At 38.3% G+C, this 17,140-nt stretch overlaps 1 protein-coding gene across 2 annotated transcripts in view; it reads right to left on the bottom strand.

Moving 5' to 3' along the window:
- Nucleotides 1-17,140, bottom strand: part of MAN2A2 (mannosidase alpha class 2A member 2) — a 175,132-nt gene that overhangs the window by 50,780 nt on the left and 107,212 nt on the right. For both annotated transcript variants that reach the window (XM_089689376.1, XM_089689377.1), the window contains 4 exons: nucleotides 13,614-13,796; nucleotides 9,562-9,676; nucleotides 4,657-4,724; nucleotides 1,667-1,832 (listed from right to left, as the gene is read on the bottom strand). In XM_089689376.1, coding sequence (XP_089545502.1) covers nucleotides 1,667-1,832; nucleotides 4,657-4,724; nucleotides 9,562-9,676; nucleotides 13,614-13,796 — 532 coding nt within the window. The remainder of the gene's footprint in view (nucleotides 1-1,666; nucleotides 1,833-4,656; nucleotides 4,725-9,561; nucleotides 9,677-13,613; nucleotides 13,797-17,140) is intronic.

Raw genomic sequence — 17,140 nt, forward strand, 5'->3', positions numbered from 1 at the left:
TATTGCCCTTATTTAAGGAAGGAAGGCAGCAAATGTTGTACATGCTGGTTACAGTGCATTTCTCTCGGAAATTCTCAGGAAAATGGGTCGTTCCAGACATTGTTCAGAAGAACAGCGTACCTTAATTAAAAAGTTGATTGAAGAGGGGAAAACGTATAAAGAAGTGCTGAAAATGATAGGTTGCTCAGCTAAAATGATCGCAAATGCTTTAAAATGGCAACCAAAACCTGAAAGAAGTGGAAGAAAGCGAAAAACTACCATTCGAATGGATAGAAGAATAGCCAAAATGACAAGGACTCAGCCAACAATCAGCTCCAGGAAGATGAAAGAAGGTGTAAGACTCTGTGAGGACTGTTACAATTAGAAGACGCCTATGTGAAGCCAAGCTATCTGCAAGAAGCCCCCGCAAAGTCCCACTGTTGGAAAAAGACATGTGCTGAAGAGGTTACAATTTGCCAAAGAGCACATTGACTGGCCTAAAGAGAAATGGCGCAACATTTTGTGGACTGATGAAAGTAAGATTGTTCTTTTTGGTTCTAGTGGCCGGAGACAGTTTGTCAGACGACCCCCAAACACTGAATTCAAGCCACAGTACACTGTGAAGACAGTGAAGCATGGTGGTGCAAACATCATGATATGGGGATGTTTCTCATACTACGGTGTTGGGCCTATTTATCGCATACCAGGGATCATGGATCAGTTTGAATACATCAGAATACTTGAAGAGGTCATGCTACCTTATGGTGAAGAGGAAATGCCCTTGAAATGGGTGTTCCAACAAGACAATGACCCCAAACACACCAGTAAACGTGCAACATCTTGGTTCCAGACCAACAGGATTGACGTTATGGAGTGGCCAGCCCAATCCCCGGATCTTAATCCAATAGAAAACTTGTGGGGTGACATCAAAAATGCAGTTTGTGAGGCAAAACCAAGAAATAGAGAAGAACTGTGGAATGTAGTCCAATCATCCTGGGCTGGAATACCTGATCACAGGGGCCAGAAGTTGGTTGACTCCATGCAACACAGATGTACAGCAGTTCTCAGAAACAGTGCGACTACAACCAAATATTCATTAAGTGATTCAAAGGAAAGCAAAATCTTCAAACATTTTTCAGTTTATATAGTGAATGTTTGAGTTTGTAAAGAAGAATACAAACACTGCCGTTTTTTTTTTTAACAGTCTAATATTCACTTTTCTTCAATTTTTTTTTTAGAGGAACAACACAAATTTGATATATTTTTCTTCATGTTTTGATTTGGAATAGAATGTGTAGTGTTCCCAATGCATTTGTGTGTATGGAAATAAAAGTTATTAGAAGGATTGTGAGCTTTATTCACTTTTTCCAACACACTGCTATTATTTTGAATACAACTGTATATCTCTGCGAGAACACAAACAAAACAATTGTTTTCTATGTTCCCTGTTCACACCAAATTGCTGGTGCTGTGCTTTTATTCTGTGGAGAAAAATGCATACATATTGCATTTTTTTACCATAGAAAAAAACAAACATGACACCAGCCTTGTGGCGTGAATAGAGAACAAAGAAAACAATTGTTTTCTTGTGTCCTAGCAAAGAGAGGTGCAGGAAAAGGCATGTCTCTGCACATGGTGTAAATGAGGCCTCAATGTGTAATATTAAAGGCTCTGCATTGTCTGTTACCTGGTAGACTTCAGGGTTCATGTCAGTCAAAGACTGCCATATTGGACTGATCTGTACGGCCATTGGCTGTCCTTCCTCCGTCAGAACTCGGACATGAGGGGTGTTCACCAGAACGGAGACCGCACACAATCGATTCTGCTCCACAGGGTTGAACACTAAAACATACCTGTAACACAGTAAAGGGGAACTTAACAACTTACAGAAGTGGATAGCAGCTCCAGTACACCAGGAATTTTATTCTCCTTGTGTGACAATAACTTATGACAAAACCATATTCAATTTTTATTATGTAAAAACCTAAAAAACACCTGTCTCCAATCTATAGCTATCAGTCATTTCTGCCAGTCAAATAAAACTTAAGCAACCATAAGGGATGTGAAAATTTTTGAAACTACTTTACCGGGGGACTAAAGCGGTGTCCCAATCTTCTTGTCCTGATAATTTTTTATTTTTTTTTAACCAAAACCGTATTTAAATCTGCTTTAAGTAATGTCGGGGGCTTTGAAAAACAAAAAGGGGCTTTATGGCAACGTTTACTATTTTTAATATTGCGCTGTTTATCTCCTCCTCCCCTCCCTGCCTCTCTCCAGCATCACCCCCGGGAACTAGCAAGGAGGGGAGAGAACTTCCAGTGTAATGAGTACCGATTGGGTGCTGGTCAGGAAAGGGGAGTGTCAGGCTTAGCCTTTATACCTTTTGCTGCCAGAGCTTTTTTTGTACACGTTTAAAAAAAATAATTTAAGACCTGAAAATTACACAAAGCGCCAAAACATGACATTTTCTGAAATCAGAGACCCTAGAGAATAAAATAGCGGTAGTCACAATTTTTTATGTCAAACGATATTAACACTTTATTGCTTTTTTGTGCACTAAAATTAACGAAATTATCCGATTTTTTGGTAAAATATAAAAGACGAGTTTGCATCAAGTAAATAGATATCCATTAAAGGTCATCAGTTTAGCATTACAGAGGAGGTCTGGTGCTAGAATTTTGGCTCTCAATCTGGCATGCGGGGCGATATGTAACATGTGTATTGCAATTGTTTTCATGTGCTTTTACGTTTGTATGTGGGGGTGGGGGTGCCTTGAAAATTTTTGGGGGGTTACATGCTTGGGTGTAACAAATTTTTTTAAAAATAAAAAATATATTTTTTTTGCTTAATCTCTTTGCGCTGGCGCCTCTCGACTAAGAGTTTCAGAAGCTTTCATGTGACCGCTGTGATTCGCTGTCACATGATCAGAAAAGGTCCCGATCACAAAAGGGAGATCGGGACCTTTCCATGAGTAATGGACATATGTGCTGGGAGCGCGCAGGGAGCACGCTCTCAGCACATATGTATTTTCTAATTGCACGCAAATATGCGGCTGCTCGGCGGTGTGAGCTCGGCGTCTAGGGGTTAAGGACCGCACTATAGCAGATATACTGCTACAGGGCGGCACCTGTGTGCAAAATCACATATATATACAAGTGATTTTGCATTTCCGGGTATGGAGTGTGCATGACCGCGCATGCGCCCTACCCGCACCGCCATTCGTGGCTGCAGATGTCAATCACCGGGTCCCGGCCGGTAATTACCTGCTGGCGTCCGGTGATTACCGAGCATCTCCGACGGGGAGGAAGAGATTGTTTTGTTTACAAACATTCTTGCTCCCTTTCAGCTCAAACACACTGCTCGGGATGGCTGTACACAGTACAGCCATGCGGATCCGTGTGCTTACAGTGAACACCCCCCCCCCTCCCTCTAGTAAAATACACACAGTTAACCCTTTGATCACCCCTCACATTAATCCCTTCCTGCCCAGTGCCATTAGTACAGTGTGGGTGCTTTTTTTTTTTTTAGCTCTGATCACTGTATTGGTGTCACTGGAGATGTCAATGACACCAATTTAGTTTCCCTCTAGTGTCAGAATGTCTACTGCAGTCCCGCTAAAAGTTGCTGATCGCCGCCATTACTAGTAGAAAAAAAATCCCATTATCTATACTGCCATTTGTAAACGCTATAACTTTCACGTAAACCAATTAATTTACACGTATTGGGATTTTTTTTTTTTTTTTAGCAAAGACATGCAGCAGAATACATTTTGGCCTAAATTTATGATGAAATTTGATTTTTTTATTTTTTTTACTGGACATGTTTAAAAGCAAAAGTTGGTATTTTTCTCAAAATTGTCGGTCTATTTTTTGCTTATAGTGCAAAAAATAAAAAACACCACAATCAATCAATCAAATACCACTGAAAGAAAGTTCAATTTGTGGGGGAAAAAAAAAGGACATAAATTTAATTTGGGTGAAGTGTTGCATGACTGCGCAATTGTCAGTTAAAGTAACGCAGTGCTGTATCGCAAAAAGTGGCCTTGTCAGGAAGAGGTGTAAATCCTCAGGAGGGCAAGTGGTTAACTTTTTTTATTTTTAAAATCACATAGGGGACAAAAGTCCCTTATTTGATGATTTTTTTTGGTGACAGATTCTCTTTTTTGGAGACATCCAGGGTCTAAAAGACTCCCAATGTCTCCCCTGTACTGCACTGAATGTAATGCAGTACACATCGCACTGCATTACATTCTTTCCCGGCCTCAACGGCCAGGAATCTGTCAACAGGAACCCAGAAGTGATGTCACATCACTTCCAGGTCAAGACAAGAAGGGGAGGGGAGCGGATGTGTTCAATGTCTTCCCTCCCCTATTCCCACCGGAACCCACTGAACCAGTCCCGGGCCTGCAGATGGGCCAGCGGAGCCCCGGGACATATAATGAGCAGGCAGGCGGAGGCTGGCAATATAGTGGGCTGTGTGGAAGCAATCAGGTTGCATCGCTGCTGCCTGAATGCTTCCACCTAACAGGTGAGCCCTGCTGCTTGTCCACAGCAGGGCTAAATGTAAAAAAAACCCAAAACAACAAAAAACAAAAATAAAACAACAACCTTCCCGGCGATATGAATTGAACATCCCTGATGTACTTGCAATTTCGAAGGAATGCTTTAACCCACATACCGTGGAGTGGAGCCTAATTTGATAATGGTTTTCTCTGGCAGGGTTTCTTGAGTCAGACGGCTGTCATCCTACAAGAGAACATACTATATTTAATGGTTAAAGCAAAAATAAAGGACATCATATACAACATTAGTACATGGGAGCTTTCAAAGTACTTGAATGGAGCCATAAAGTATATGTTCAGTTTATGTGGAACTACATGAAGCCATTGACTTCATAAGTTTCCAAATGCATTTTTTTTTTATTTTTGTAATTTTGCATACTGTGCCTTTATTCCCTAGTCACCCATCGGTGCTTCTCACTGCATGCAGCTTCAGAGCGCTTTACTGAGAGTGATCAAAACCATATAAGATGACAAAATCAGCACAAAAGTATATTGTGTTAGTTAAGAAATGCAAATGACTATTAATGAAAAGTGTAACATGGTTTAAAGGGTGTGTTACAAAAATAAAGACATGATTGTTGATTTCAGGGCTTCCATTAAAGTTCACAGGGACAACAGCCAATCCATATACTGTACCGATAAACAGACATGGGCCTCATTCACACAGGGTGTATGAATCTGTGCCCGGCCTGACAGCCGTGTCGACCTGCATGGGGATGCACAGGTGTTAAATGGGATGCGGCAGCTGCAGGGACACAGTCGCAGGTCCAAAAAGTGACATCCCTGTGGGTGTATGGCCCCAAGAGCACCCAAGGTACGTTCAGGGCTACGTGACCGCATAGATCACAATGGGAGCAGCAGCTGTGTCCGTGCAGCTAATGCATCCCATCTGAAACAATGGAACACCTGTACATCTCTGTGCTGGAAAACACAACAGTCACATGGGGCACCGATTCATACGCCCCATGTGAATGAGACCTTACACAGTTGTTGTTAACCACTTCCAGACCGGACACTTCCCCCCCCTTCCTGTCCAGGCCAATTTTCAGCTTTCAGCACTATCACACTTTGAATGACAATTGCGTGGTCATGCAACACTGTACCCATATGAATTTTTTTAGCATTTTTTGAGACAGGTAAAGCTTTATTTTGGTGGTATTTATTTACCACTGGGATTTTTATTTTTTTTTTTGCTATGTAAATGAAAAAGTCCAAAAATTTTGAAAAGTGTTTTTCTTATAAAATTTTGCAAATAAATAGTATTTCATCATAAACCTTGGCCAAAATTTATTCCGTTATCTTTTTAGTAAAAAAAAAAACAAAACAAATTAGTTTATAACCAAAATTATAATTTTTAAACTTTTTTTTTATATTATTTATCGTTTTTTTTTTACATACTGTCACCCTAGCAGTCAGTGTCACCATGGGGACACTGTACTACTTATGGGGGGTGATGAAGATTTTTTTTTTTGTTTTTTTTTTTACACCGATTACTTTTACACCCATAAAGGCTGTAAAAGCAATCATTTCTCCTTCTCTCTGGCTGCATTCTTGCAGCCATTAAGAACTACTGTGTGAGCTGTGATTGGTCACAGCTTGTCACATAGTACAAGGCTGTTGTGAATAGCCTTGTATCATGTGACCTCTGTGATCATTCACAGATTTCACACATAGTAAGCAAAGATGTCAGTGGTTTTTGATTGCTCAGTCTCAGAAGCAGTAGGGGACAGATGCAGCATCAGACTGATGCCAATATGGAAGAAAAATATATTTGAAATATAGTTTAAAAATATTCTTCCCAAATATATTGACATACATTTGAAATAATACAATTTTGGCCATATTCAATATATCTAAAAATTTAAATATATTTGAAATATATTTAATATGGCCAAACTTTTAGTATTTCAAATATATGTCAATATATTTGGGAAGAATCTTTAAAAAAAAATAAAATAAAATAAATATATATATATATATAGGAGTATAGGAGGAGGAGTATATATATATATATAAAAATTTAAATATATTTTGAAATATATTGAATATGGCCAAACTTTTAGTATTTCAAATATATGTCAATATATTTGGGAAGAATCTTTAAAAAAAAAAAAAAAATAAATAAATATATATATATATATATATATATATATATATATAAATTTAAATATATTTTGAAATATATTGAATATGGCCAAACTTGTAGTATTTCAAATATATGTCAATATATTTGGGAAGAATATTTTTAAAATCGATTTATATATATATAAAATTTAAATATATTTTGAAATATTTCCACATAAAATACTCCTCTAAAAAATTTTTTTACCAAGTGCTCATAAATCATCTATTAGTGACATGATGTACTTACGAATACCCTCAATTTCATTTATATTCATAATACCCTCATTTAATATAATAAAAATAGTAAACCAACTAATAACCCTCAACAAAAACGCATTTAAATGATCCCCCATAAATAAAAATAACCAAATGCTCATAAATAATTAGTAGTGATTAGTATGAATCCAAATATCATCAAAATAATAGTCCCATTGAATAAACAATTGTTTATATATATAGTGACTTGGTGCTTGTTGTTCTTCAATTTGTGACTTTTGTGAATCCTTCAAATAGTGAAGATGTGCGCTCACCTCCTTTGATGCCTGCAATTAGTGCTTTACCCTTTAAAACTTTTTATTCCCACCATCCAAGTATTAAACTCAGGGGGTTGTGATAGGTGATCATACCTATCACAACCCCCCGATGAAGCCACGTGATTGGAGGCGTAACGCGTAGGGGAGGGGCTACGTCATCACTCGGAGAGGAGCTGCACAACACGATAGACGGCAGGTGTATGACTCAGAGGCCAGCAGAGGATTTCCAATGGGATATTGCGTTATTTAAACCCGTCTAATGTGAGTTTAATACTTTGATGGTGGGAATAAAAAGTTTTAAAAGGTAAAGCACTATGTCCTCTATTTCTTCCTGCATGCGGAGTAACACAAGGAGAGGATAATTAGGAGGTCTGAGATAACAAAAGGAGTGTGTAATCCCTGAGGGGATAATCAGCCACCAGAGGATACATCCATTACTCCTAAAGGAAGGATCTCCCAATTTTACCAGCAAAAGTATATGTCCAGCAGGTTCCAGGGAAAGTGAACCGAAAGCGTGTATAGCCTAATTGCAGGCATCAAAGGAGGTGAGCGCACATCTCCACTATTTGAAGGATTCACAAAAGTCACAAATTGAAGAACAACAAGCACCAAGTCACTATATATAAACAATTGTTTATTCAATGGGACTATTATTTTGATGATATTTGGATTCATACTAATCACTATTAATTATTTATGAGCATTTGGTTATTTTTATTTATGGGGGATCATTTAAATGCGTTTTTGTTGAGGGATATTAGTTGGTTTACTATTTTTATTATATTAAATGAGGGTATTATGAATATAAATGAAATTGAGGGTATTAGTAAGTACATCATGTCACTAATAGATGATTTATGAGCACTTGGTAAAAAAAATTTTTAGAGGAGTATTTTATGTGGAATTATTTTGATATTTATTTGGAGGAGATTGATTACTTGAAATTATCTATTTAAATATTTTTTGGTATTTATACACTTTTATTAGTTATTTGAATTAATTTAATGGTAATCATTTAATTATTATTTATTGAGAAGTATTTAGGAGCGCAACATATATTTGTAGATATTTCCAACACAGTTGTAGTTATGCGTTTCATGTTTGCGATCCTCTAGTAATTATCACACCTGTGGCTCGCAAGTAACTCTGATTCATCTATATTTTGAAATATACTGAATATGGCCAAAATTGTAGTATTTCAAATATATGTCAATATATTTGGAAAGAATATTAAAAAAAAAAAAAGTATATATATATATATATATATATATATATATATATATATATATATATATATATAACAATTTAAATATATTTTGAAATATATTGAATATGGCCAAAATTGTAGTATTTCAAATATATGTCAATATATTTGGAAAGAATATTAAAAAAAAAAAAAGTATATATATATATATATATATATATATATATATATATATATAACAATTTAAATATATTTTGAAATATATTGAATATGGCCAAAATTGTAGTATTTCAAAATATATGTCAATATATTTGGGAAGAATATTTTTAAAATATATTTCAAATACATTTTTCTTCCATACGGGTGAGTATAATGTTTTGGGGGGTTTTTTTTGTTTTGTTTTTTTATAACCCCATACTTCTTTTTTAAAAGAAAAAAAAAAACAAGAGTCATGATATAATTGATACTTTAGAATGATTGATGCAAAAAAAAAAAAAAAAAAACTAGTTTAGTGTATTGGTTGAAAACCACTTTGAAGACCCTATTCTGGCAGTAAGGGTCCCGCTGGTCAACCAATCAAATTTTGCTGCAATCTTATGGCAGGATAAACTATAACTACGGTATCAATAAAAAAATATCAATAATACCCTTTCACATATAGGATCAAACTTTCACCCTTGAAAGTGCAAATCAACAAAAAAAAACTCCAATATGTAAATAAATAACCCTAAACGTATACTAATAAAAGTGTTTTTTTTTGTTTTTTTGTTAATCTGGTGGCAGGGATGGAAGATTTAAAATGTATTTTTTTTTACTTTTTAAACCTACTTTGGATAAATCAGGTTTTACCGACCTTTCCTATAGTACCGCGCAGACTATTCTCACTGTAGGTAATAAATAGGTCTGTGGTACAATAAGAAAACACCATAAACTATAACTGACAACAGCATTGTTATAAAAAATAGGACAAATCAAAGCTATGAACTATTGGCCTCCAACTGCCTCTATTTACGGTAGCGGGCTGCCTTCCAGCACAAGGACTGGACTGCCATTTCATTACTCTCTGTCTTATCTGAAGTCACAGTGGAGTTTATTCATTCACGCTGACCCATTAAAAACCCAGCCGAAGAGGTAGTTTGTTACGTCCACAATACAGTTACCGTGCTGAAGAATGGGACGGAGTGATCATAGTGATACTTCTCCTTGTCTGCCACAACCAGGTAGTGAGCTGCATTGATTAGGATGCGTTTCAGATTCATCAGTGAATGGAGCAACCTGAGTAGGACACAGAAATAAACATGCACAGACTTGACATGCAAAGAGATGCAGCCAGATACAGATTGAGGTTAGAAGCAAAAAGAAGTTGTGTTAACATTAAAAATGAAGTAAGAGATTCTAGGCTATAAAAGCAAGGAAAACAATTCTTCTATGATTGGGAGTGATGCGGTTCTCAAACAATGGCTTTGGGCATTTTTTTTAAATATACCGATATTCTTCAGATTTTTTTTAACATATAAAAAAAGTAATTTTAACAAATATTTTACATACATTTGTAAATGCATTCCAAAAATGTAGATTTGTATTTTTAAAGACATACAGTATATTTGAAATGTATTTTTTTAAAAGATTTTCATATATTTTGTAATAAAAACACATTTCAACATTATGATTGGGAGTGATGCGGTTCTCAAACAATGGCTTTGGGCAATTAGGGAGACAGTTTCAGCATATCCTAAAATATTAATTAAATTCTGTTGATCAAATATTTACACAAAAGCTATTTAAAACTCTGCTGAATTGCTTGAGAGAAAAAGAAAAAAAAAACAACACTGTAAAAGATTTGTTCAAAAGCTTGTAAATATGTGAACATCCAATTGCAAAATGACAATAATTAGGTTTGCCAACCTGACCTTTCGGGCTCATTTATACTAGTAGCAAGGGCTGCAGCTCCTCTGAAAAGGTATTCATACTCAGATTGCTTTTCAGAGGCATTTGACAGGCAGTGAGGAGCCTGTATGTTGCCTCCTCACTGCCTGTTTTAATGCCAGAAATGCTGCACTACTACACCGCAACCATGTACACTGTACATGAACATAGGGCAATTCCTATCATGGCTACAGCATGTGTAAGCCCTTGGCCACTGCCTGTGCAGCTGAAGAGAGTGCACAGTTTGGATGCAGTAAAAATAAGGCTCAACTGCATAGTATTACCACCCTTCCAATAATTAGTGTAAACAAGCCCTTAAGTATGGATTTGTTTTTTTTTCTTCTCAAATCATACTTACCTAGGTGGATGCAGCATTGCTCTGATGGTACATCTGCCCCCCGCCGGCTCTAAGTGTGAGATCTCAGCGATGACATGACTCCTGATCATGGAGTTCTCACAACCGCTCTGGGCAGAAAGCAGGGACTGTCTCTGGTAATGGTTTTGCACACAGCATCCCCGATCCTCCTTTTCTCGAGTCCCCCGCGGTTGCTCTTGGCCCCACCCTCCTGTCTGGCGGTGTTCAAATTTGACTGCATAAGTACAAATACACTCAAAAGCGGACTTTCACACAGAAGTGACACTTACAATCCTTCCTCCTCATCCCCACCCCTAACACTTTGAGGTTTCATTTATTTATTTTTAAACAGGGATTTGGTACATTTTTTGACAGGTACCCACTCCCACCTACTCAATTCTCACCTAGAGGAGAATGGTATTGCTCATCCTAGCCCCCTTGCCACCACTTGTAGCCTTCTGGGACAAGTCACGTCTTTGGAGGCTGCAGGACTAGGCTCACTGCATCGTGTGATCTGGAAGATGCATAGTAGGGAGCTGGCTGTGGTCCCCAGAGAAGTCATAGCCGACTCCCAAATCCAAGATGGCAGCGATAGGGACCCAAAGCAGGTAGAGCAGGCTGCAGGAAGACAGAGTGGACTCTAGGAAATGGTAAGTAATTGACTTTTAAAAGTCAGCAGCTACAATATTTATGTGATTCTGAATGCCCCCTTCCCCCATCTTCTGCCTCTGCAATATTATGTATTCTACAAAGTGACAATGGCCAAGTGTGCCCATTTAAATTTACAGAAATCCCCCTGCGCTCCACAGAACCTAGTGAGTTAGCTGCTATCACCTATTCTCTATACCGCAAGATATGTGCAAACAAAATTATATAAATGGTGAAGCGCTCAACTTAAATAAAAGTGAAAATGATCTCATACCTAAATAAATTCCAAATATGCAAACTCAATAATCAATATAAATGAAAAAAATGGTGCAATATCCCCATATATGAATTATACATCCCTGGTGGTATAGTGATGAACAACTAATACCTCTTGAGCTGTGCAAATATACAAAAAAAAAAAAAAAAAAAAATCAATATAAATGAAAAAACTAGTGCAATATCCCCATATATGGATTATATGTCCCTGGTGGTATAGTGATGAACAACTAATACCTCTTGAGCTGTGCAAATATACAAAAAAAAAAAAAAATCAATATAAATGAAAAAACTAGTGCAATATCCCCATATATGGATTATACGTCCCTGGTGGTATAGTGATGAACAACTAATACCTCTTGAGCTGTGCAAAGTGATACTTATATCCAATTAATTAAAACAATAAAATAAAATATTAATTCAAAATAAATTGTGATGCCACACTGTGCAAAATCATAAAAAGTGTTCAAATGACGTCACTCCATGCTGCAATTGTGCTCTTCGTGAAAATCTTGACGTGACTCCCCTCAATAATAGCCAAAGTGCCCCCTCACCTTCCACATTCGACCCTTGCGGGTCACAAAGCTTTATATATATATAATATATCTCTGCCAGGTGTTTTTCTCCTCCACTGCCTCCACCGACCCAATCAAGATCCTCCTCCAGGCAATGAGTTCCACTCAAATAACTCCCCTCACAATACGGACTTAGACACAGGGCGCATATGCAAGAAAAAGCAGACCTCCATAGTGCAACACTGTTTTAATGCACTCAGAGATATATAAAAAAATGCACTCACATATCCTCCAACAGAGAGAAGCAGTTCCCCATGTGCTATGGGTATATTCAGGTGTACGAAGATGGCGTCCGAACCCGGAAGTACGTCACCCCTATGACCGGAAATACGTCGACGCGTTGCGCCACGATCACGTGGCTTCTTCAGGCATCCCGAAGAAGCCACGTAATCGTGGCGCAACGCGTCGACGTATTTCCGGTCATAGGGGTGACGTACTTCCGGTTCTGGGTTCGGACGCCATCTTTGTACACCTGAATATACCCATAGCACATGGGGAACTGCTTCTCTCTGTTGGAGGATATGTCAGTGCATTTTTTTATATATCTCTGAGTGCATTAAAACAGTGTTGCACTATGGAGGTCTGCTTTTTCTTGCATATGCGCCCTGTGTCTAAGTCCGTATTGTGAGGGGAGTTATTTGAGTGGAACTCATTGCCTGGAGGAGGATCTTGATTGGGTCGGTGGAGGCAGTGGAGGAGAAAAACACCTGGCAGAGATATATTATATATATATAAAGCTTTGTGACCCGCAAGGGTCGAATGTGGAAGGTGAGGGGGCACTTTGGCTATTATTGAGGGGAGTCACGTCAAGATTTTCACGAAGAGCACAATTGCAGCATGGAGTGACGTCATTTGAACACTTTTTATGATTTTGCACAGTGTGGCATCACAATTTATTTTGAATTAATATTTTATTTTATTGTTTTAATTAATTGGATATAAGTATCACTTTGCACAGCTCAAGAGGTATTAGTTGTTCATCACTATACCACCAGGGACGTATAATCCATATATGGGGATATTGCACTAGTTTTTTCATTTATATTGATTTTTTTTTTTTTTTGTATATTTGCACAGCTCAAGAGGTATTAGTTGTTCATCACTATACCACCAGGGACGTATAATTCATATATGGGGATATTGCACCATTTTTTTCATTTATATTGATTATTGAGTTTGCATATTTGGAATTTATTTAGGTATGAGATAATTTTCACTTTTATTTAAGTTGAGCGCTTCACCATTTATATAATTTTAAGTGTGCCCATTTCCCCGCCGATCTGTATGCCATAAAATACATAATCTGCCTGTTAACCATAATGCATAATCAGCAATAATACATTCACTGGTTGAATCTAGTAGATTCATAACGATCTACAAGAGAAGATTATTTCAGCTGTACCATGCTGAAGTATACTAGCTGGATACTCACCGTACGCCATAGTCGACAACCACAGCTTCCTTTGCCGTGCCAGTGATGGCATCATGGTGCTGGAACAAACCAAGGTTGCGTCTGGCATCCGTTAACAAAGCGTAATCAGAGAGCGGATATTTACTTTCCAAGCCAGCTCTCCTTGCATGATTGATCGCCAGGCTGTACAGGATCTCCGCACCTCTGAAAGCAAATACACATTTCAGTTATGTTCATTGTACAGACTAGATTTAAGACGAAAGAATCAGAACCATGTTAACACGTATGTAACTAACAGATACAGGGCTCTAGTGACCATAATTTATTATTTATTTCAGGTACTTATATAGCGCTGTCAATTTAGGCAGTGCTTTACATATATATTGTACATTCACATCAGTCCCTAACCCTCAAGGGGCGTACAATCTAAGGTCCCTAACTAAAATTCATACATACACATACTAGGGCCAATTTAGACAGGAGCCAATTAACCTGTCGGCATGTCTTTGGAGTGTGGAAGGAAACTGGAGTACCCAGAGGAAACCCACGCAGGCACAGGGAGAACGTGCAAACTCCAGGCAGGTGGTACCATGGTTGGGATTCGAACCAACGACCCAAGTACTGCCAGGTGGGAGTGCTAACCATTTAGCCACTGTGCTGCCCTTAGACAGTAAAGAATAGCCAGGCATACATGTTCGATCTGCCCCATAAAGTCACCCCCTGCAGGTTCCTCTCCTATACAGGGGTGCTCTAGGCACAGAATCATTCCTGCATTGGGCAATCAAGAAGGGATGGGCGGCATATGCAAACAGCCCAGACTCCTGGAAAAGAACAATATTAATTAGGCAAAGCTTTCCTGGCCAATGGATTGCTTGTTTCTGTTTCCCACAAACACCGCTTTGAAGCTGTTATGCACTCCTCCATAGACACTGAATTGTCCCCCAATAAAAAATGCTGTCTAAGGACATGTTTGATCTGGGACCACTTGCATCCTTTAAAGTAGTTTATTTTCCCATTTTGGATTGAATAAGGAAGGCTTACAACCCCTGTAATTTTTTTCCCATTGGGCAGATTTCTTTTCACTTCTCATAACAGGAAGTTAGAGGAAATCCCTTCAAAGTGACAGAATCCCTGGTTATCACCAGGGTTACCAGAACTAAAAACAAGACAAAACAGAGGGTGACTCGCACTAATGAGGACACAGACAGCAATAACATACCAGAGGTTCTAATCCTTTTCCAATCTTTAAAAAAGAAAAATACAGCTGACTTTAGTTAGGTCCCAACCACACTTGTGAATGGGGCAGTTTGTGATTAGATGCAGGAGACCCAGCGGGGGTTCCCTGCGACTAGCTGTGGGTGGGAAGCCCTGTTGAAAACATATAGTTACTTAGTCTGGCTGAAGAAAGACAAAAGTCCATCCAGTTCAACCATTAAAAAAAAATTAAAATTAATAATCCCACACCCATAGTTGATCCAGAGTAAGGCAAAAAAACCCAGCAAAGCATGATGCAATTTACTCCTGCAGGGAAAAAAATTCCTTCCTGATCCCCTGAGAGGCAATCGGATATTCCCTGGATCAGCTTTACTTATAAACAGTAACCAGTTATATTCTGTGTATCCAAGAAATAATCCAGGACATTTTTAAAGCAATCCACTGAGCTGGTCAGAACCAACTCTTGAGGAAGTCTATTCCACATTTTCACAGCTCTCACTGTGAAGAAACCTTTCTGTGTTTGGAGACTACATTTCTTTTCCGCCAGACATAAAGAGTGCCCCCTTGTCCTCTGTGATGACCTCAGGCTGAATAGCTCTACACTGAGTTCACTATATGAACCACTGATGTATTTATACATGGTGATCATATCCCCCCTTAATCTCCTCTTCTCGAGAGAATACATTCAGTTCCTCTAATCTTTCCTCATAGCTGATCTCCTCCATGCCTCTTAACAGTTTGGTTGCCCTTCTCTGTACTTTCTCCAGTTCCCCAATGTTCTTTTTGTGAATTGGTGCCCAAAACTGAACTGCATATTCCAGATGAGGTCTTACTAATGATTTGTACCGGGGTAACATGATATCTCTCTCTCTGGAGTCTATACCTCTTTTAATACAAGAGAGGATTTTGCTCGCTTTAGAAGCCGCAGCTTGGCCTTGCATGCCATTATTAAGCTTGTGATCTATCAGAACCCCCAGATCCTTCTCCACCATTGATTCCCCCAGTTGTACCCCCCCTAGTATGTATGATGCATGAATATTCTTAGCCCCCAAGTGCAGAACCTTACATTTATCAACATTAAACCTGATTTGCCACATAGTTGCCCAATTGCACAACAATGGGAGGCCGACAACTCTTGCAGCTATTCGTGGCTGCATTCATGTGATCACTCATGAAATGACTGCCTACAAATCACTGGCCCTGGACGAATATTGTCTGCATCCAGGGCCAATCATTCACAAGTAATCCATGATCAATTACATGCAAGTGGCCTATGGTTGTTCCTATATGAGCCAAACACCTTTGAAAACCTTATGGTGACTGACTTACGGATAAAAAACAGTGCTGGCTCCTGCTCTGCCTCCTTCCCTCTTCATAGAGTGTAACAGCAAGCCTAAGTAAGCCAAATATTCAGGTCTGTGTAACCGTCTTCTATTGCTATTGAAGAAACATGGCCACATCATGCCTGCACATGCAATGCCCTCCTACATCTATGGGCTACCATAGACAAAGTCAATATGTTCCACAAGAACAACGGCATGCAGAGTATATCTGGTCTTGAGAACGTTTTATGGAGCAGCATACATTTGGTGATGCAAAACTCTCCAGGAGCAGCTCACTGTAAAAGACAATCATGTTCTAATGAACTCTTAATTAAATGCCTTGGATAAAATGGCTGCATGGAGGTATAGTCAGTTACACAGTCTGTTGACTTCCACTTCTCTAGGGAACCATATTACAATATCTCCTGAATATATAGATTAAAGATGTATTGCAGGTGATTATCAGAGCTTGACAACATGAAAATTACTGAGGAACGTGCTGATGATTCCTTATACCGCCGCTTCAGCCACAATGGCTGTCCATATCCCGGGGCAGTTCTTTGATTATGCTCTAGGAATCATGATCCACATACAGCAATCTCATGCAAAAAACTTCCATAAGCAACAATGAAAGGAAAATAAAGTGCCCATGGCAATAAAATCTTTATTTTAGTTACACTGGGAAAATGACAGCTAGACTCTATTTGGTATTTTTGGTGATGGACAGAGTTGTCTCCTGAAAATAATTCTTGGTTTATAGGTTTCAAAGTATTGGGGTTAATTTATGAGAGACTGTACTCATAGCCAAGTAAATGTCCCCACTGCAAAAGGATTTTCAGAAGTATAAACGATTCATTTTGCAAAGAAAACGTTCACTTAGCAATTAAGGTGCTGTTCACATCTTTGCACTTTAACACATGCCCTGTAAAGCAAAACAGTGCATGTGTCATAAGAAGCAATGTATTCAATGAGGCTGTTCAGAGCCCTGTGATGTGTTGAAGTTAAAAAATT

Source organism: Staurois parvus, unplaced genomic scaffold (genome assembly GCF_062004578.1).
Source record: "Staurois parvus isolate SC_StPar_1 unplaced genomic scaffold, SC_StPar_1.0 ptg000472l, whole genome shotgun sequence".
Lineage (NCBI taxonomy): Eukaryota > Metazoa > Chordata > Amphibia > Anura > Ranidae > Staurois > Staurois parvus.